Below are 23189 nucleotides of genomic sequence, written 5' to 3' on the forward strand. Positions count from 1 at the left end.
AACTTAATGTATAATTAATCTCTGGTAACAAAACCACATTAGAATACTGAAGATAGTGGACTGGACAATGTAGGGATTTTTAAAGATAATTTCAACCAGAGTGGCAGAATTGGAGTAGTAATGAAAACTTTAACCCTCCCTCCCTCCCTGAACCAATAATAGGTAAGTTTGAACTTGAGACTTTCACAGCTTTTAAACACAAGGACATTCAGATTGATCCTATTTGTGGAACATGGATCTGTGTTTTAATAGACAGAGCAGCATGTTTTATTAACTATTATTTTGTGATTGCTGACACAAATAGTTTCAATTTCAACTGATAAAGAGGGGGACAATAATAAATGAAATGTTAGAAATAAAACAAAAGAAAAACTAAGAGTCATTAGCAAAAGAAAACTGGATTAAAAATCAATGAAAATGGAGAATGCTATTTGATTACATTAGACAGGGACCAAGCACTTCCTTGGCACATTCCAAGTGTACCTAGAGAAGTTACATATTTCTTGGTACCCTACAAATCTGAAAAAGCATCATTAGTTTTGCTTGAGAGAAAACAGAAGAAAACTTGTGGCACAGACTTTTTGTCCATATTCCATGAACACTGCTTTAGAGAACATGACAGACAACTAGAGTAGAGGTGGTGTAGTGGGGGAAGGCATGAAGGGTGTGTACAAGGCATGTCACATGATATTTCAGGTTACTGACATTGATCCATGCCCTTAAGTCTCTGAATTATATATTGCAGCTTTATAGCTGTCCACTAGGTTCTTTCTGTTTCAATACAGCTGCTAATATAAAATATTAGCCAATAAGCTTCTAGAGATTTGAAGAGGGTTAAAAGGGTAGCAAACTTATGTACCATTGACTTAGCTTTGCTTTTAATTGTTGACTGATCTGACCTTTCCTCCCTCAGTCCCATCTCATAATTCCATTATGGATTCCTAGACTTCTCAAAGCTGATATTTTCTTATCTGATAATTGTGATGACATTTCCAGGTTCCTGAAAAATTAGCTAATACAGGAGTCAGGTTTCTAAGTCACCAATCTCCCACTAGTGTTTTAATAGTTTGAGGGTTTTAGATAAAGTAAATACACTAATTAAAAACACTGATTTCATTGTACCCTAATAATAATGCTTGCCAATCTCATATTCCTGTAGTTCATTTGGTTCTGTTTTGTCTTCATCTCCAGCAGAAGATGAAAAGCACAAGGAATCAGAGCAGTGCATCTGAGTTCATCCTCCTGGGGCTCCCCATCAGGCCAGAGGACCAAGCCATGTACTATGCCCTGTTCCTGGCTACGTACCTGACCACAGTGCTGGGGAACCTGCTCATCATCCTGCTCATCAGGATGGACTCTCACCTCCACACCCCCATGTACTTCTTCCTCAGCCACTTGGCCTTCACAGACATCTCCTTCTCATCAGTCACAGCTCCAAAGATGCTCATGAACATGCTGACACACAGCCAGTCCATCTCATATGCTGGGTGCATTTCCCAGGTGTATTTTTTCCTATTTTTTGCAGATCTTGACAGTTTTCTTCTGACCTCCATGGCCTATGACAGGTATGTGGCCATCTGCCACCCCCTCCACTATACCAGAATCATGAGTCAAACTGTCTGTATCTTACTAGTCATTGCATCCTGGTTCTTATCCTTTGCTGGTGCCCTTGTGCACACCCTCTTTCTAGCTCGTCTCTCTTTCTTTAGAGGTAATGTTCTCCATCACTTCTTCTGTGACCTGTCTGCCTTAATTAAGCTGTCTAGCTCAGACACCTCCATCAATGAGCTGGTCATCCTCATTGTGGGATCACTAGTCATTACCGTGCCATTCATATGCATTCTGACCTCTTATGGCCGCATTGGAGCCACCATCCTGAGAACTCCCACCATCAAGGGAATCTGCAAAGCCTTGTCCACCTGTGGCTCTCACCTCTCTGTGGTTTCTCTCTATTATGGAGCTATTATTGGGCTATATTTTGTCCCCTCATCAAACAACACTAATGACAAGGATGTCATCGTGGCTGTGATGTACACCATGGTCACACCCATGCTGAATCCCTTTATCTACAGTCTGAGGAATCGGGATATGAAAGGAGCTTTGAAAAATATGCTTGCAAGAGCAACTTTTTCCATGTGATTGGCATTTCTGCTGCACTAAGGAAGTTGAGATCTCTCCACTTTCTACAAGTTTCTTCTCCTCTGGGAAATGCTGTTTCTTAGTGCTTCCAGGCATTGTTTTTTCAGGCACAGTTTACAATGTATGTAGTTTTAACCCTCCTTCCCTTTCTTTCCTTCCTTTCTTCTTGTCTTCCTTCCTCCCTCCCTGCCTCCCTCCCTTCCTCTTCCTTTTTGTCTTGTTAATCCTGATACTTTTGCACAAGTTTTCTTCACAAGCATATCCACACATTTTCCTTTTTATATAGAACCCTTTTCCCACAATTGTAATTTATGTTCTTATTGATTTCCTTGTGTATTTTTTAATGTGTTAAAGCCTTTAGTAGCAAAGATTTTTTCTCCTTTCTTAAAGATGCTAATATTTCTTAAAGTTGAATAATTTATGATGTTATTTGTATTTAATTTTCTAATTTAGCTAAAGTTTATTTTTAAAGTTCAAATGTAGCTATGCCTTTTTTATTCATTTCTACTCATTTATTTTTTATTTTAATTGGCATCAAATGTTGCATAGTTAATGGGTACCATGTTTTGTTTCCATTCGTGTATACAGCTCATGTGTTCAAATCATGAAGATTGTTTAATTCCTAATTTTCACATGTTTACTCTTCTTCCTATCACCTTGAAATATACAGTATTTTCTCATTAACCATACTCACCACCCCACCATGTAATCAGAAGTAATTTTTCTAATTAACTGTTATCTGTTTATTGGTCAAGCTCCTTCTTTCTCTTCCTTCTCTGGGTAGCTTCTGTTCCATCCCCAGCTGGTTTTTGTTGTGTTAGTGTGAAGGTAGCTAAGTACAGAACTTTTTCCCTTTCAAGTGTCTGAGCCTGTTAACATATTTAAACACGATTGTCTTTCTGTAAAAGGCCATGAGAGACAGAAACTGATCACATTGGTAAATAAAACCCCTATTGGAGATCTCTAGATCCTATGAAGGCAAAGCCCTGTGAAACAGTAGTGAGAGCCTTCCAAAGACATTCCAGGGAGGGCTGTGATTGTGTGTATGTGTGCACCACTTCAGATGTGAACTCAGGGGTGGATGGCAGGCTGCTGGGAAGTCTAGACAAGCTGAATGGATGCAAGCATGCTGAGATGTACAGTATTCCAACTGTCAGGGGCTTTAAAATGAACAAAAGATACCTCTCTGCCCCTCATCAAATGTGTTGCTTCCCATGTCCACTTGAAACAATGCATTTTGAAATTCAGTTCATGTGAAGGTGCACCTGCTAAAGACAGAGGTGTTTAACATCACTTCAATAAGCTAATTGCTGGAACATATTAATTTTTGTTAAAATATTAAATCACTACTACCATGCACTGTGGGTGGACAGAAGACACTCAGAGGCTGGCTTACCACTGCATGGCCTACCTACAGTGGGAGCCACTGTGATGTGCAAGTATGTGGTGGAGATATGGGAGAGAAAGAGAGACAGAGACAGACAGAGACAGACAGACAGAGAGAGAGAGAGAGAGAGGGAGGGAGAGAAGTAGACCTGTTTGATTGAGTACTATGAAGAGAGGCAGAACTGGGTGGTCAAGAGCAGCCTGATGTGAGTAGCCTGCCCTGCCACCTGAGGCCACAGTGACTTCCTGGCTTATGCTGTTGCTGAGGGCTGTGTCTGGGTATATGGCCATGCAGCACCAGAGGTCTGTGTTGATATCAGTGACTTATGTTATCACCAAAGGCTATGTGGACACCCCTGGTGTTGACTGCCACCTAGGACCATATTGATGTCCCAAGGCTGTGCAGAGCTGGCCTTGCCCCTCACTGGAGAGGGGTCCTTCATCATGCCTAGGTACCACAGTAGAACTGGCCCTGGTGGCAGGGTAGCTGGTGAGCTGGTCCCAAGAGTGTGAGTGTGGGACAACTGACTCTTCCCCTTGTTTGCCATGCTGTGGCCTGAGTGAGAGAGAGCTTGACACTTATGACAGGTGGGAGAGCTGGCCAAGAGGTCATGAGAGCAAGATAGCTTGGCCTTGCCCCCTCACAGGCTGCAGTACTTGGGAGAGCAGGCCTGTACCTTACCTGGACAGAACATTAGTACTGACTCAGGTGGTACGGGTGTAGGTAAGCTGGCCTGAGGTCATGGCAGTGGGAACTGGCCTAGGCTCTTGCCAAATGTGGCATTGGGTGAGCTAGCTGGGGCAGTGCTGGAGACCTGGCAGGGTGGCCCATTCAGCTACTCCCAGGCTCAGATTCAAGCGTTTGAGTTGGCTCCATCTATGAGCTGATGGAGTATGTGAAGGGGCCAGTCCTGCAGATCCAAAGCTGCAGGATCTCCATGACACAGGGAAACAACAGGATATCTGAGAGGAGTCTGGGTAAGGATCCAGTATTGATAATGTAGCAGAAGACAGAGGCCTCAAATCAGACTAATGACTCATTACAATTAACATTTGAAAGTGAAAATGTGTGGACAAAAGGGCATACTTTTCTTTCTGTTTATATTTTTTCAATAGTGTGAGAAACCCAAATCCCATAGTTTTTCCTGCAAACGGAGCATGACAATCTTTGTGCGTCACCTGATAAATACAGTGCACTTATTATCATAACCCCCCTCCCCCAAGGGTGAGACAACTCTCTTGTGCCTTATTCAGCAAACAGTTCTATCCCTGGAGAAGTCTGAGGTAGTGATGCAGCAACCATCTGCACTTTGTCCCCAGTCAGGCGCCAGGTAGAGGGGATCACCCTCTCACTGTGGCTTGGGTAATTATAATCCACAGCGATTTCTCAGCGTCACGAAAAACATGTATCCATAGATATCACAGCAGGCTGCAGGTTGGAAACCTTCTGTTGCTCACAGTGGATCCCTGAGCCCCTTGCAGACTCTGCCAGCTCCGATATATTCTGTACACTTCGTAAAGAAATGGAAGAAGCTTCCAAGCCTGTGGATCAAGGTATCCGTGCTTATCATCAAAGACCCATGTCAGAGTAGAAACAGAATTTACAAGAAGCAGGATGATTGTGTGACCTTGGATGTCCTTATGTGTATGTGAAGGCAGTGTGCTATTTATCCCTAGGATCATCACTCTTGATGGCACACTATGACAGACAGATCCCTGAGAGTAACTTTCTTTGGTCATCTATCCAAAATGTGGAAGAGTGAGGTGACAGCAAACTTGCATGTGAATAGATTCTCTCTGACTTTAGATCTAGTTTTGAGATGAAAAGGTAGGACATACATCCTTGTGCTTTTCTTTGACTCCCGTCACCTTCCTGGGTATTTTCTCAAACTTTGTACTAAATCATTTTGTAGCTAAGTTAATACAATAACTATTTGGATTCTGGTGGCAGGCTCCTACAAATCTTTACTTAGACTTTTGTTTGGCCCTGTTTCTGAGAATAGAATGAAGATGTCTAATGGGGCAGAAAGACATCCTCTATATGTAGATTCTCCTAGAGTTCTCTAATCCACACATAACTGCCCACAATTCTAGTTAACTATAACCTTGAATTTTCTCTTTTCTTCAAATGTTCTCACGCTGTGCACTCCAAACACTTTTTTAAAAAATTTCAAGAGACAGATTCTTACATTAATAATTGCATAAAAACACATAGAAATAGAGTTTCTTGTTGCCTTTCTTTTTAATGCTAGACCTTATCAATCTAATTCCATTTTTAGAAATTTATTCTACACACGCACACACACGTTTGCATGCACACACACACCATATATTAGTGTGTAAAAGAACTTTAAAACTTTTAAGTGTTGCTTATTGAAATGTAACAAACTATTAGAAGCAACCCACATCTCCAGCATAAAATTGCCATTTTAATTGAGATAGTTTATGGATATTATGGAATAAGTAACATAAAGTGTAGGCCAGCTCCATAGCAGCATCACTTGAAAGGTAACAATGCTCACCTCTCTCACCAATGTAGTAAGACTTTTAATGTAACAGGATAAATAATATGTGAACTTTAAACATACTTCAATCAAGCTGAAATAGTTTATACTCTATATTTATATTTTACTGTAACCTTTAGTTAACTTTTCAAATAAATGGTGGATGAGATAAATATGTAATTCTCAAAAATCAAAGTATTCAGAGTAAATAATTCTTTTGATAGAATATGGAGTCTGCATTTTGGTAGATGTTTCACATGTTTTCTTTCCCAAATATGAAATGATTGTGATAGTAGAGGATTTGAAAATACAGTGGTTAATCTGTTGCCCATAATTTCTTAGCAATAAGGCCTCATGGAAGACTCCTGGATGGAGAACTGGGCATGGCCCCAGCTCTCCTTTGCTTGGTTCCTGAATTTGAGCCACTGGTGATTGCTTCCTGTGTCAAGGGTCTTCCAGGGAGTATAAGAAACAAGTCTGACGGAGACTGTGATCACTGGCTATGTCCACTGCAGTGGTGTGTAAGCCTCAAGATCATAGACTCAGCCTGGACCAGTCATTGGCTACAGGCCACTGCAGACAGCAGCTTCACTTCAGACCAGCTCCAATAAGCAGAGTATGTGGACAGTGATCATCCTGTGCTGAAGCCGCACCCAGGTTGGTCTTCTGGACCAAAGAGTAGGGCTGCATGCAGGCCAGGAGGTGCAAGAGCTGTGTGCTCAGGAGCTCTAGAGGAAGGAGCTGCTGTTTTCCAGGGCTGGGGCCAGGATTGCCTCCTCTAGGGTGCAAGGGTAGGACATCAAAAGGCCTGAAGCCCTCTATCTGGGTCCAGTGGGGCCAACAGTACAGCCAGCAGGCAGGGAGATTCAATGCAGGCCACTGTGTCCTTGGCCCTCAGCCTTGGTCTGGATCAGCCAGTTTTCACCCTGCTGGGTTTATGAAGGCTGGATTTGGATTTTGAATTCATGAGAGTCTCAAGTCACCCGATACCTTAAGGCCCAAAGACCCAGGTAGAGAGAACAGAACATACCTTTGTACACAGTCTTATTTACAAAGGACCAGATGAAAATGGATTTGCATGGGACCTGGGCACATCCTTAGCAGAAGCTGTGAAAACTCCTAGGTTGCTGTTCCTTGGGCCTTGGTGCCTGGTAAAGGCTGCAGTATGTGAGGAGGGCCAGACATACTGAGATACCTCCTGACATTTAATGATGATAATGCAACAAAAACCATTATATAAGCAGTTTATTTATTCTAAACAACAACGTAGACAAATGCCATATAAACATGAAAGAAGCGGTGCAAAATGGAGATGCTGGGCAACTTTTGATCTGAGTCTCATAAGCAACAGTCCAGTTTTCTGAGAAGGACAGGTGTGGGGAGGGAGGGACAGTGTGGTTCTGTCATACAGTCAGCTGCAAGCCAGAGCTCTGAACAGTGGAAAGCACCCCTGCATCCAAGTGCAAAGAAACTACCTCATAGGGGCTTACGAAGTAAAAAAGTTTATCCTTTTACAGCGGTTGAAATACTGACATTAGTATTAAAATAAAAGCAAGTTTGTGGAGTATTGTCTTCATTTGTGATTGATGTGAGAGAGCACAGCCCATTGTGGGAGGGACTTTCCCTGAGCTGTGGTGGCCCTGGGGTCTATAAGAAAGCACACTGGACAAGCCATGATGAGCAAGCCGTTAAGCAGCACCCTTCCGTGGCATCTGCATCAGTCTCTGCCTCCATGTTCCTGCCTGCTGTGCTTGAGTTCCTGCCATTACTTCCTTCAGTGATGGACTGTTACCTGGGAGTATAAGATAAAACAAGCCCTTTCCTTCCCGAGTTGCTTTTGGCTATGGTCTTATCACAGCAATGGAAACTCTAACCTGGACGGTTGACTTACTGCCTAACAGGCTTAACAGCTGCTGAGTAACTGTTCTCCAGCTCTCATTCCCTCAGGACAAGATGCTTTCTGTTTCTTAGCATGCATTTTCAGCTGTTTTGAATCATTTTACATGTATTTATTCATTTAGCATTTGTGTTTACATCTAGAGGTCAGAGATGTTGGAATTGCTGCTGTCCTTCCGTTGTGTGGATCCCAGGGCTCAAAATTAGGTTGTCAGGCTTGGTGGCAAGTTTCTTCTTTTCTTTGAGGAGCCATCTTATTGGTCATACTTTTTAGCTGTTGTTGTTGTTGTTTTTAGAGACATAGTAACCAAGCACATGTCTTCTTCTCCGCCTTAAAAACAATTGACTTGACTTTTATGTGTATTAACCTCTAAAACACATAGATTTATTCATGCTCACACACACACACACACACACAAATTCTTTGCTTGAGGAAGCTGTAACAATATACAAGTAACTAGGTGTCATAAACAGCAGAAATTCAATTACATACAGTTCTCTATCTAAAAGTCTATAGTGTGATATGGTTTCTTCATAGCCCGCAGAGGTTAATAACTGCCTCCTTGGGCTGGAGAGATGGCTCAGTTGTTAAGAGCTCGGCCTGCTCTTCCAAAGGTCCTGAGTTCAATTCCCAGCAACCACATGGTGGCTTGTAACGATCTGTAATGTGATATGGCGCCCTCTTCTGGCTTGAAGGAGTACATGCAAGCAGAGCACTGTATATATATAAATAAATAAATCTTTTAAAAAAAATAACTGCCTCCTTTTGGTTCATATAACATAAAGAAGAAGTGTATAAAGATTGAGAGGGAGAGAGAGGGGGAAGGGAGGGAGAGGGAGGGAGAGAGAGAACATACAAGCAAACCATTTTAAAAGGACCTCAACGCTTTTTAATCTCCCATCATTATGATATTAACATCTAGGGAGGTACCAATTACTTCATTTAACATTAATTCTTCATTTTATTTCTGAATTTATATTATATGTAGGTAGTTTTGATATATAAATTTTAGGTTTGGCATAGTCATCCATAAAATGTGTGTTTTGTGTTTATATTTTTTGTTATGCCATTGGATTCTTTTTTTTTTTTTTCTTGTATTGCTGCATTTTTTTTCAGTTTTTTTCCACCTTGATGAAATGTAGCTATGATCCTTCTTGTCTATATCAACTCTTAGACACACACAACCTGGCATCAGAATTGCATGGTCCATGTCAATTCACATTTTCAATGGTAAATCATAATGCTACTTTGCTCCTCTATTATGGGTGAACAAAATTTCCACTGGGCAAGAGTTATCTCAAGCTTAATTTTTCCAATATCTTGGCACAAACTGACAGTGCTTTGGTTTTGGTTTGACTCTCTGCTTATATTTGTACTCAACATGTTAAATACTGAGACATCTCAGTTGTGAAAACCAAGAAAGAACAGGGAAGCATTGCAATGAATCAGAGTTTTCCTAAAACTCTGCCTCCAACTGACAACTGCTTGCAAAGGAAAAATCATACTTTTATGCTGGAGTCTCACTGGGTATGTAAACCACATTTTAGGATAGGTCCCATGCCAAACAGTAGATGGCCAACACAAAATGAACTCGATGGTGTTTTTGTAGTTTTTTTTTTCATATCACTTTGTTTGATTGTTTTATCTCACTGATCTTTCGCACACATATTATAGTTTTCAATTTTGTGTTTTTATGGGGTGTGTGTGTGTGTGCCTCTGTATCTGTGTTTCTTGTGCTTTTATTTTTTCACTTTTGTTTGCTTTTATTACTTGCCTGATTTTTTTCTTTAAAATGGGGGCAGGGAGGTAGAGTTGGATGGGTAGGCAAGACGGGAAGGGTCTGAGAGGAGATAAGGGACACTATGATCAAATATATTGTAAAATTTCAATAGAACAAAAGAAAAATAAACCAGCCACTGAAATAAAAGATGATCATAAAACTAAGAGTTAATTTTAGTTTGGTACAATAATTTACAAATGGTTGTCAAGAATTTTGTAATACTTTATTTATTCTTTGAGAATTTCAGACACATATATGATGTAATGTGAGTATCTTTACCCCTACTCGCCTCTCCAGTTCCCCCTGAAGCCCTCACCCAACATGTGCTCCCTCTAACTTTGTGTCTTCTTTTAAAAATTCTCAAAGTGGCGTGAGCTTCAGAAGCAAGACATTTGGTCTTCACAGTCAACTTCCAGCTTGGCTCATTACTGACTTATGAATCACAGTTCCCAGAGGAACTAGAAAAGCAAAAATCTTCATGAGGAACCATGTGTAGAATCATTGTCTGTGGTTTCACTATGATTTCTCCAAGGATACACTCTCCCATGTCTGTGCCAACGTGGTTATGTTCCTGGGGGAGCTAGAGACAATGTAACAATTATATCCTGTTTTCTCTAATTTGGTACAGTTTATTGTTACATTGTCCCCTTGGTTCTCTCAAAGTTTTGAAAAATTAAATTTCACACCAATTTCTCAGGAACTATTACCTAAACCATATTGATATATTGACTTAGAATTGCTTATTTGTAAGGTTACAGTTCTTCTGCTTGACATAATGCAAATACGGAGGTCCTTAGAGACACCTTCTTTTTCACTGTATGGCACACATCCTAGAAACAAACAGAAGATGCTTCCCATGGCAATTTGCTCAAGGTATTCCTCATCTTAGACACCATGTGAAAGCAGGTGTGACATGTACACTTGGTATGGTTGTACACGTTTGTGTGTTTCTTTGCTTTCAGTGTTAGGTAGCCCCAGCTTCTCTCCTTCCTACAATACATACTACAATGACATTGTAAAGTAATTTATCTTTTCCTCTTTCAATTGAAAACAGATTTTTGACGTACAATATATCCTGCTTACAGTTTCCCCTCTTTCTACTCCTCCCAGTTCCCCCTCCCCCATCTATCCTCCATCAGTATCCACTTTCTTTCTGTCTCTCATTAAAAAAGAGCAGGATTCTAAGATATAACAATAAAACATAAAAAAACACCACAACAAAGTTGTACAAGGCAAATCACCCAAAGGAAAAGTGCCTTAAGAGAAGTCACAAGAATCATAGACATACTTGTTCACACACTCAGGAGTCCGATTAAACTACTAAACTGGAAAATATAAATATATAAAAACACACACACATAGTGATGAGGAAGGGAGATACACATACACATAGACAGAGACAGAGACAGAAACAGAGACAGACAAAGAATAAACATAGTGCAAACCCATACAGGGTCCTGTGCCTGCTTCTTCAGCCTCTATGAATCCATATGAGCTTTGATCAGTTGATTTAGAGAGCCTTGCTCTCCAGGTGCCCTCCTTCCCCTCTAGCTCTTACACTCATTCTATCTTCTCTTCCATGGGGTTTCCTGAGCTCTGAGGGGGAGGGATTTGATGGGGCTAATTCCATTTAGAGGTTTGTGCTTCAAGGTTTCTCTCTCTGCACAATGTCCGGCTGTGTGATTCCATATTTGTCCCCATCTCTTTCAGGAGGATGCTTCTCTGATGATGGTTGAACAAAGCACCGATCTATGAGCATATCAAAATATCATTAGGAGTCACTTATCAGTACATTTTTTAGACCAGTAGTATTTGGTTTTGTCCTAGATCACTAGCTATCTAGATTTTGGTTCTTGGTTACCAAAACAGTGTTTGGTATAGGTTCCGTCTCATGGTCTTAACTCAAATTAGTTATTGGTTGGTTACTCCCACAAGCTTTGTGCCACCATTGCATTATAACATCTTAAAGGCAATATACTATTGTAAATCAAAGGGTTTGTGGCTGGGTTGGTGTTAATTTTTCCCCTTTATTAGCATGCAGAATATCTTCCTGTAGCAAAGATGCCAAAATGTAGGCAACAGCTTATATTCTCTGTGTTCAATGATTTGTATAGTTGCTGTCTTCAGCAATGGAGGCCTTGCAGTAGTTTTGTGGAGAGGAAACAACTATTGTTTTGGCAACTAGTTCAGTTTTCAGCCATGGCACCCCTTTGGACAACAACTTAATTAGAGATGTAATCCAATTCTGGTACTAGAAGTTTTGTTTGGTGAAAAGGGATGGCCAGTTGAGACTCTCTCTTCCCCATTATTTGCCTGCATATATGTGTATATTTTAGGAAGTTTCTATTGTATTAGGTTTTCAAACTGTGAGGGTCATTGCAGGCATCACAGCTGGCAGCAAAACTATCTGAAGAGAGGGAAGAGTGAAACCCAGTGAAAGCCAGGCTGGTTCAAAATTCTGGACTCTGACCCCTAGCAGTTTACTTTTTACATATTTAAACACAGTGAAACTTTGGGGGGGAAAGTTTCTTTTTGACAACTATCATAAGACAGCTTAAAGTATGACTGCATTGAAAGTCCCTTGCAAAATACATGTCTCTTGTAGACCAACCTGTGGCCTCTTCTATAAGAATGGGTTTTATTGACTAATCAAATAAGCTCAGCATAGGGGCCAAGGAGGAATGGCTTGATACAAGCCTAAGGATGGGATATGTTGATGGAGAAACAATGTTAAAGATAAGGTTCTGGGGAGGAGGGTTTGTAATAAGCATAATGGCAATTTCTTTTGCAAAGTACATGAGGCCTCTTTCATGAAGATGGGGGTCTATAGACTGAGAGACAATGCTCTGGAGTCAGGGGTTCATGTGAGGCTGGCTCCATAGACTAGCAAAACATCACCAAGTTATTAAACAACATCCACTCCAGTCTTCTGGAAGAACAGATCTCACTTCCACTAAAAAGGCCTGTATCTTTAACAATTCTCGTTTCTCTAGCACGGTGTGTAAGCATGTGGCCCTCATGCCCTCTACACAAAACTGCTCTCAAATGCTCCTTATATTTAATTAGCTCTACCTGAATCCCTATCCATACTCCCTTTATCCCCATTCCTATTTGGTCCTCCCATTCCAGCCCCCTCCAACCTATCCATAATTATCTATTATATTTCCCTTTCTTAATGAGATCTATCTGTTCTCCCAGGTCCCTTACTCTCTACCTACCCTCTGTAGTTCTACAGACCATAGCTATGTTACTGTGACTTAACAGCTAATGTCCACATATAAATGAATTTTACCATTATTTGTCTTTCTGAGTCTGGGATTCCTCACTCAGGATTATTTTTTTTCTAGTTCCATCTATTTGTCTGCAAATTTCATGATGTCATTTTAAAAAGGAGGACAGTAGTTATTTGGGGTATATTTCTTGATTCATAGTCCATTAAAGAAAGCCAAGGCAGGAGCCTGGAGACAAGAACTAAAGCAGAGAACATGGAACAACACAGAGTACTGTTTACTGGCTAGCACCCTGCCATCAGGGATTGTTCAGTTTTCTTGCTTACATACCTCAGCACCATCTGCCCAGGGGTGGTACTTCCAGTGGGCTAGGCATTCTCATTCTGACATAAATTATTAATCAAGAAAATGCTCCATAGACTTACCTATAGGTCAATCACAGAGGCATTTTCTCAATTAAGACTTCTTCTTCCTGGATATTTCTGAGTTTGACCAAAAGAAAAAAAAATTAAAAAGCAACTAGCACATCCTCAAATGTCATCAGAGTTGTGTAGAAAATACAGTACAGTTCAGGAAACAGTGTAGACTTTATCATGATGGAGTCAGATAGTAGTTTTAGCATTATTGTAAGGGGATTTTTTGCAAGTATAATGATGTCATTTTATAATGTTAGTTCCAGAATTTCTCTGTTTAGCTTTTGTCTGGATGATTTGTCTATTAGGGAGAATGGGTACTGAAGTCTCCTGCTAATAATGTATGGGATTCAATATGTGATTTAAGCAGTAGCACAGTTTCTTTTACATGAATGCTCTTCTGTCCAAGCTACATTTGCTAAAAACTGAATGGTTCTCTTGGTGAATTTTCCTTGAGCTATTCTCTGTTTTTTCTGATTAGTTTTGATCCGAAGATAACTTTGTCTGATATTAGAATGGCTGCATCAGCTTGTTTCTTATGCCATTTGCTTGGAATATCCTTTTCCAACCTTTTACTCTGAGGTAATGTCTATCTTTGATGCAGCAGAAGGATGGATTTTATTTTTCCATCCATTCTCTTAGTCTGTTTATTTTATTGGGTAACTGAGACTGTTGCTGTTGGGAGCTATCAGTGGCCTATTGATTTCTATTATTTTGTTTTGTGGTAGGTGTGTGTGTGTGTGTGTGTGTGCCTTTTTGACTTTGTTGGCAAAATTACTTACTCCCTATGTGTTCTTGGGTGTAGTTAACCTCTTTTGGATGGAGTTTAGCTTCTGGCACTTTCTGAGGATAGATTTTTGTGTAAATATTTATAGACAGATAGTGCTTGAATTTTGTTTCATCATGGAATGTCTTGTTTTCTCCATCTATGTTGATTGAGCACTTTGCTGGGTATAGTAGTCTGGGCTGGCATTTGTGGTCTCTTAGAGTGCGTACTGATCTGTCTAGGACCTTCTGCCTTTTACAGCCTCCATTGAGAAGTTAGGTGTAATTCTTTTTTTTTCTTTTTTTTTTTTTTCTTTCTTTTTTTTTTAATTAATTTATTCTTGTTACATCTCAATGTTTATCCCATCCCTTGTATCCTCCCATTCCTCCCTCCCCCCCCCCTTTTCCCATTATTCCCCTCCCCTATGACTGTTCCTGAGGGGGATTACCTCCTCCTGTATATTCTCATAGGGTATCAAGTCTCTTCTTGGCAACCTGCTGTCCTTCCTCTGAGTGCCACCAGGTCTCCCCCTCCAGGGGACATGGTCAAATGTGAGGCACCAGAGTACATGAGAAAGTCATATCACACTCTCCACTCAACTGTGGAGAATATTCTGACCATTGGCTAGATATGGGAAGGGGTTTAAAGTTCACCTCCTGTATTGTCCTTGGCTGGTGCCATAGTTTGAGCAGGACCCCTGGGCCCAAATCTGCCTATCATAATGTTCTTCTTGTAGGTTTCTAGGACCCTCTGTATCCTTTTATTTTGCTATTCTCCCATGTGTCTCTCATTTAGAATCCCAATAGGATGCCCTCCCCTCTGTCCCAGTTTCCTGGTAAGTGAAGGCTTTCGTGGGACATGCCCCTTGGGCTAGTATGCAGATATAAGTGAGTATATACCATTTGATTCTTTCTGCTTCTGGGTTAACTCACTCATTATGATCATTTCTAGCTCAATCCATTCATCCACAAATTTCGGGAATTCCTTGTTTTTAATAGCTGAGTAATATTCCATAGTGTATATGTACCACAGTTTCTTTATCCACTCTTCTACTGAGGGACACTTAGGCTGTTTCCATGTTCTGGCTGTTATGAATAAGGCTGCTATGAACATGGTTGAGCAGATTTTCTTGTTGTGTGCTGGAGCATCTTCTGGGTATATTCCAAGGAGTGGAATAGCTGGGTCTTGAGGAAGCCCTATTCCCATTTTTCTGAGATAGCACCAGATAGATTTCCAAAGTGGCTGTACTAGTTTGCATTCTAATAGGTCTGCCCTTTTACGCTACTTAGTCTTTTTTCTTTGTGTCTTTTAATTTCCTTTCTTTGTTCTATATATTTAGTGCTTTGATTACTGTTTGCTGAAAGGACTTTCTTTTCTGGTCCAGTCTATTCGGTCTTTTGTGTGCTTCTTGTACATTGGTAGGCACCCCTTCGTTAGGTTAGGAAATTTTTCTTATATGATTTTGTTGTAAATATTTTCTGTGCCTTTGACCTGTGTTTCCTCTCCTTCCTTTATTACTATTATTCTTAGTGTACCATATTTCCTGGATGTTTTGTGCCAAGAGTGTTTTTAGATGAAACATTATCCTTGATGGATGCATCTACTTTTCCTCACTATGTCTTCAGTACCCAAGATTCTATCATTTATCTCTTCTATTCTGTTATTGAAACTGGCCTCTGTAGCTCCTGTTCAAATTCCTGATTTTTCATTTCCAGAATTTCTTCAGTTTGGGTTTTCGTTATTGATTCTATTTTTCAAGTCTTGAATAGGTTTATTAATTTTCTTCCATTGCTTTCTCTTTCCTTAAGACTTTGCTTTTTCTAAAATATTTATTATGTGTAGTGTGCTTGAGTGCACATATGTTCACAGAAGCCAGAAGAAGGTGTTGGATTTTCTTGAACTGAACACAGCTGATCCATCTCCAACCCTGAGAAGATTTTAAAATTCATCCTCCCCATTCATGTATGTGTGTGTGTGTGTGTGTTGGTATTCAGGTTCCACAATGTGTGTGTGTGTGTGTGTGTGTGTGTGTTGGTAGTCAGGTTCCACAATGTGTGTGTGTGTGTGTTGGTATTCAGGTTCCACAGTGTGTGTGTGTGTGTGTGTGTGTGTGTGTGTGTGTGTGTGTGAGTGTACAGCTTGTGGAAGTTGATTGTCCCCTTCCACCTTGTGGTTTCCAGGGAATGAACTCAGGTCAAAGGGTTTGATGACAGCCTACTATGCTGTCTAGCAGGCTATTGAAATGTAGTTTTGTTTGCTTGTTGTTATTTTGAGGCAGGGTTTCTTGTGGCTTTGGTAGTCTTGACTGTGTATCTGGGCTGACTTTGAACTGGGATAATTCTTCTGCCTCAGCTTCCAAAGTAATAACATTATAAGGTTGAGCAACTAAGCCTGGCTCTGACTGCCCTTTCCATTTTAAGGAAATGTTGCTTTTCTATTGAAGCAGATTTCTTGTTTCTGTGATAAAACTGTGACGGAACCATGAATTTTCACATAGTGAAGAGCTGTCCTGCCCCAAGGAGACATACACTGTACCAGCAGAACACCTGGTTTATCCTTATTTCTATAGAATTCGTTTTTATAAAACACATAATCATGTCTTTTCCTTACTTTTGCTTTTTATTTATTACATTACAGGCAACCTATAAACTCACACTCTTTTAATTACATTTTTAATGTGCTCCAATATTTGGAGCCTGTTACTTGTATTACCTTCATATATTACTTTTTAAAGTTTAAATTATTAATATATTCATGGCACAATTGATGTTCTTGACTTTGATGTGATTCTTTAATTAAATGCCAAACATTGTGTTTTTAGATGACAGGGAAGGGGTGGGACCTCGGAGAAAATGCCTAGACTAAGAACCGCTAGGATAGACCTTCTTACGGGGAGCACCTTCATTTTCCTAAGTGGAGGATTTTCCCGTGGCCCAGACTCTGGAGCTGTTTAGGTGATGGTGAACACCGTCTCCTCTACAGCTTTCTAGTCTGATCCAAGTCCTTGTCTTGTGCTCAATAAATGGTACAATGCATATGTTCTTAGGGCTTCTCCCTTTAAGATCTGCTTTGTTTTGTATTGTTTTTACTCACCAGTCTTTTTGTTTGTTTGTTTTCACTCAAATCCAAGGAAAGTGCTCCATTATTAAGATATAAATCTGATCTCTCTTAATTTTTTAAGTTTTGAGAATTTCATAAATGAATATTGTATTTGCATCACATCTACTTCTCTTTCTCTGTCTCCAGTTCTTTCTCTATCCTTGATCTGCCTCACTCTCAAATATACATTCCCCTCTTTAATTACTGTTTCTCTTTCTTTCTTTCTTTCTTTCTTTCTTTCTTTTGTCTCTCTCTCTCTCTCTCATTCCTTACTGAATCCACTTAGTAATACTGCTATTATAGAAGTGAGGAGAAGAAATAAATATTTTTAAAAAGAACAATCTAATCTATAACAATTAATATCTGGATTATTGACTAAGTCCTGATCAAGAGAATTGACTTTGTTTGTGCTATTTTTCAAACTTTGCTTAGTTAAGGATGTAGTTCATTGATGGAGTACTTGTCGAGTTCATATAAACATCAAAGTTTGAATCTCTGGCACAGAAAAAGTGGAAAATACTTCATTTTAAAAGATAACTTAAAGTTTATTTTATGGAGGAATTTCCTCTTATACTGAATAATATATATTTAATAATACATTAGTAAAATATATTCTGTAAATATAAGTATATAACTAACATATAATTAACTCCACTAATTCTTGTGTGAACTTTAGAAATTAGAAAGAATAAAAGTTTATTTCCACCACAGTATCTAGTCTAGAGGTTTTGTTCCTTCCCATTGGATCTTTCTAAAGGCAAGAATTGTAAATAAAAAAAAAGGAACCATGAAGACAGTTCACTTCGGACTCCCTCACTTTTCTGACTTCAGTTGGGAGTCCAATCTCCTTGGATGGAGCAGAGCAAGGAGGAAGAAGAGGAAAATCAGGTGGCAGAATGCTTCTTCAGTGGCTGTTGCATTAAAGAGAACTTCTACTTCTCATAGACTGTTAGTGGTTAATCTGGTTAAGGTGAGATGCAGTTGTAACTCTGGTAGAGTACTTGCCAGCATATCTGAAACCCTAGATTAATGACACCCAGGGACACCCAAAGCCAAATGAACACAATGACAAATGATTTCATTTCCTACATTATTTCTGGACCAGGAATATTCAGCCTCCTAGAATGTCTCTTCATAACCCCCAAGGTAAGTCTCAAGCAAATTTCCTTCCTGTGGTTATTTCCCTCAAGAGCTTTCACAGTGCTGGATGCCACGTCACTAATTCACACTTTGTCTTGGAATCTCATTGGGCTTCCCAAAAGTCCTGTTGACAATGATTGAATGGTCCTTGGCCATTCTCACTCATAAACTCCCTGTGATCTACAGGAAGCATGTTTTAAAATCTTCTTGCTCATGACGTAAGGCAAGACTAATGCCTAAGTGAAATTCCATCGTACCTTCTGCCACCCTCTTATCATCTCTTCTTTGCCACTGCTCTTTCATAAAAGAAAAAGGGACACATCAAGCTGTTTGTTTTCTTTAAAGCTTCTGTTATTTAGCTTTCTATAAGGAAGAAAACACCTCCTTCCTTCTTGGGAGTAGTTGGGGCTCGCAGCACACCTTTATCCAGAGAAATCAGTTCATAAGACTGTTTTTATCTCCAATATCCATGTAATTTTACATGCCCATTAAATTGAAATGATCAAGATTCAGAAAAATGGATCATCTGGAATTTACCACCAATATCTTCAGCTTTGAGTCCTACAATCTTGAGTCCTGTTGGTTTATATTACAATCCTGACTTACAGTGCTCTGGTCTGATCTGCACCAAAAGATAGAAATCAATGTGTCTGGATAAGTCCTAATGAAGACACAAGTGAAATATATATCTCTGAGAAAGCTTTTGTATCTATTCCCACAGGATTATGTTCATTATTCCTCCTTGGACTTGTAATTCTAATTCCATATAACTGTTACAGGCCTTGCCCCCAAATAATTGCTTTGGAATATCCAAGGTCAAGGCTTCATTTTACTGTGTGGTCACAGGTGTTTGTTACTTTTCTGAACCTGAGTTTTCCTAAGCAACCACTAAGAGGTTTTGTCTGAATCAATTTTTGTTTGTTTGTTTAAGTGCAGGAGTTCTCTGACTGGATGCAGGCCTATATGCCAGAAGAGGACAACAGATATTTTTATGGTCATGAGCTGCCATTTGGTTGCTGGGACTTGAACTCAGGAACCCTGGAAGAACAACCAATGTTCTTAACCACTGAACCATCTTTTATGGTTTCATTGCATATTAAACTGTTAGACAAAATTCAAGATAACTGAGGTGGCACTCGCCACTAAATATCTATATGTGCATGTGAGAAAGTAAGGGTTGACAGTTTTCCTGAGGAACAAGAAAAGTATGTACTAACTATTATGTAATTATGGAATTAATTTTTTTGTGCTCTCCTGGGGAATTGTAGAAAAATTTCAAAGTTCTTGGGTTTCTGAGTACATAAGTGAAAAGGAAGCTATAGTTCATAAAATTGGAAATTTTCAAAGTAATAGAAACTCCAGGGACATTTTATAGTAAATTTAAAATCAGAGGAAAGGTTAACCACACAGCTCCTGTTTAATGACACCAGCTCCAATAGTTCCCAGTCAAAATATTTGATAAACTAATATAACAAAGTCATAAAATATTCTGTTTTAGTATTCCTTTTCATCGGTACAGAAATGATGTCAGCAAAGCATTTGGAAGGAAGGAGTAGAAGAGAGACTAGTAAGATATGGTTTTAATAATTTGAATCTATATTATTGAGGAATTAAGATCCTACAGAGGCAAAACCAACAATTATCAGCTGGAAAACTCTGTCTTCTTACTCAAGAGTTTTCTTAAAGCCCCTTTCATGTCTTTGTTTCTCAGGCTGTAGATGAAAGGGTTCAGCATGGGGGTGACCACTGTGTACATCACTGCTGCAATTACATTATTGTCATTGGTACTGTTGGATGGTGGCAGAAAATAGAGACCAATAATTGACCCATAATAGAGAGCCACCACTGAGAGGTGGGACCCACAAGTGGACAAGGCTTTGCAGATGCCCTTGGTTGAGGGAACCTTAAGAATCGTGAATCCAATATGGCCATAAGAACCAAGGATGCATAGAAATGGGAGCATGATGGCAGCCAAACCTGCTGTGAAGATTACCAATTGGTTGAGCGATGTGTCAGAGCAGGACAACTTGAGAAGGGCACCCAGGTCACAGAAGAAGTGGGGGACAGTGTGGTCAGCACAGAAGGAAAGCTGGGCTAGGAGGAGAGTGTGCAAAAAAGCACAAGTGGAAGCTATGACCCAGGACACAACTACTAGTCTGGCACAAAGGCTTTGACTCATGATGGAGGTGTAGTGCAGAGGGTGACAGATGGCCACGTACCTGTCATAGGCCATTGATGTGATAAGGAAACTGTCCAAGTCAGCAAAGAGTATGAAGAAGTATGTCTGTGAAACACAGCCCTCATAGGTGATGGGTATGTGCTGGCTCTTCACTTTTGTTAACATCTTTGGGACAGTGACAGAGGAAAAGGAAATGTCTGTGAAGGCCAAGTGGCTGAGGAAGAAGTACATGGGGGTGTGGAGGCGATGGTCCACCCTGATGAGCAGGATGATGAGCAGGTTCCCCAGCACTGTGGTCAGGTACATGGCCAGGAACAGGGTGAAGAAGATGCCCCAGTGCTCTGGTCTGATGGGGAGCCCCAGGAGGAGGAACTCAGACACACTGCTCTGGTTCTTGAACCTCATACTTGTGTAGCGGCTGGGGACAGCTACTGCCAAGGAAGGTCGAAGGAATAAGATGTGATTATTGTGACATATGACGATACAAATGTTTTAGACCTAAAGAATGTCTTCCTTTATGTTTTTCTTTCACATTTTCCATGTTTTGCTGCAAATTTTGTGGAGGATAAGATTGTAGATTTAGGCATGCAGTCACTTTCTTCCTCAGTCTAATCCCAGCCTCTGTAAATAAATAATGGTTACAGTAAATATTTACCAAGTGTTTTCCTTATATAATATTCTAAATTCACATGTGCACTGACCCATGAATAGTTGTAGACAGATGCCCTAGATAGGTGCCATTACCATTTCTACTATTAAAAAAAAAAAAAGATGGTTAGAGAAAAGTAGTTTTCCAGCCACAGAAGTAAGACAAAGAAAAGAAAGATTATAAACCCAAGTGTTTTGATTCCAAGCTTGTTCTCCTGGAGTAAAATGATTATCTGGTACCTGAAATCGAGTTACCCTTAGTAATCCTGCTTATGATGATTTCTTCAATTCTGTAAATCCTATTTGTCTGTGCTTATAATTATCATTACTATGTTGGTCACTAGCTGCAGTCTAGACTGTAACATGTCAACTGATTGATAAAACAGCTGTTGCATCCAAGTAAAATCACTATGGTAGCTCCAATAAAATGCTTACACCACACCTAGTTCATAAGTTAAGCTTGACCTTCATAACAGTGCCCACACTCCAAATTGCAAAGAACCACAATCAATAAATTCAAAAGGAAATTATAAAAACAAATTCTAATATTTTCAGTATCTCTAAAATAACCTAGAAGAGATTTATTTTCTGACATACATCAATATAAAAATCTATACTGGCCCAACTTGAGACTCATCCCATGGGAAAGAGCCAACCCAAGACACTATTATTGATACTATGCTATGCTTGCAGACAGGAGCCTAGCATGACTGCCTTCTGAGAGGCTTCATCTAGCAACAGGTAGAAACATGCAGAGACCCAGAGCCAAAAATTAGGCAGAGTTCAGGAAGTCTTGTAGAGAGGCATGGGAGGATAGAGGGAGCCGGAAGGGTCAAGGATACCACAAGAAGACCTACATAGTAACCTGGGCCCATGCAGTCTCACAGAGACTGAACCACTAACCGATGAGCATGCATGGGCTGGACCTAAGCCTCCTAACACAGATGTGCAGCTTGTTCTTCATGTGGTTCCTGTAACAATTAGAGCAGGGGCTGTCTCTGACTCTGTCGCCTGTGTTTAAATGAATATTGTGACATTACAGTTATAAGAAACAAACAAAGGTGAACAAGTAGAGCAGTGGAGGGAAAGGTAGAGCCTAAGGACAGACAGGCCTATAATAAAGAATTTACAATGGATAAAAATGGTGTTATAGGCAGGTGGGTAAAGAATGAAGTCCTAAATGAGTAGTTCAAAGTCAATTGTCTATCCACATGGCACACAGACAGTATATTTCTACCTCACACCACACACAATCCCAGATGGGTTAAAACATTAATTAGAGAAGCAAAATTTCAGAGATCCAGAGGTCCTGCCATTACTTTGTCAAGTGGACTCAGAAGTAGCCTCGTTCCCTATTATATGAGTAAATAAAATGAAGGGCAGAGTTATAAACCAACATGGTCCAGTTAGTGAAAATTCATGTCAAAATATTAAGCCTCAGTGACTGCAATAAAGTGGCCAAATGGTTCCACATGCCACTTGAACACAGAGTTAGAGTGTGCATGAACACTCCCATTTAGTCTCCCGGAAACATGTGAGTGACATTGTCTGTTTCTTCGTTCTAATGGCTGGAGGTTTTCTACACAGATTCTCACATCGAGGACCCAAGTCTGGCTGTAGAATTCTAATTGATTGTAGAAAATGAGTAATGGAGCACCGTTTCTGTTTCTTTCAGCTCTTCAGATTATCTGAGTCATTTTTCTCCCTCAAAGGAAGATGGAAACCCACACCCGTGTAGCGTAATTCCCATTGCAGCTTTGAGTCTTCCATATCTCAGACCCAACCACCATCTTGAGGAGGATGTTATTATGCAAAAAATTCTTTAAACAAGAGAACAAAGATTTTACAATTCCAAGTAGAGATTAAGTTTAAATAAAATATTCATTGCAGAGACAGGCTTATGAACCACACTGATACGGAGATGGATAGATAAGAGTAGTGGGTTTGTGGGGCAGGAGTGGGCATGGAATAACATGGAAGTGCTTTTCTCAAAGTAACCAGGGTAGAG

General features: G+C 40.0%; 2 protein-coding genes across 2 annotated transcripts; one reads left to right on the forward strand and one right to left on the reverse strand.

The window, feature by feature from the left end:
• Positions 1-1197: 1197 nt before the first annotated feature.
• LOC127207217 (olfactory receptor 50-like) lies at positions 1198-2139 on the forward strand. Its single transcript, XM_051166585.1, has one exon. It carries the CDS (start codon positions 1198-1200, stop codon positions 2137-2139), a length of 942 nt encoding a protein of 313 aa, XP_051022542.1.
• A 17857-nt stretch (positions 2140-19996) lies between these two features.
• LOC127207215 (olfactory receptor 3) lies at positions 19997-20938 on the reverse strand. The gene has a single exon (XM_051166583.1). The coding sequence runs from the start codon at positions 20936-20938 to the stop codon at positions 19997-19999; it is 942 nt and encodes a 313-aa protein (XP_051022540.1).
• Positions 20939-23189: the final 2251 nt, after the last annotated feature.

The sequence above is a fragment of the Acomys russatus genome, chromosome 24, assembly GCF_903995435.1.
Source record: "Acomys russatus chromosome 24, mAcoRus1.1, whole genome shotgun sequence".
NCBI classification, from domain to species: Eukaryota; Metazoa; Chordata; class Mammalia; order Rodentia; family Muridae; genus Acomys; species Acomys russatus.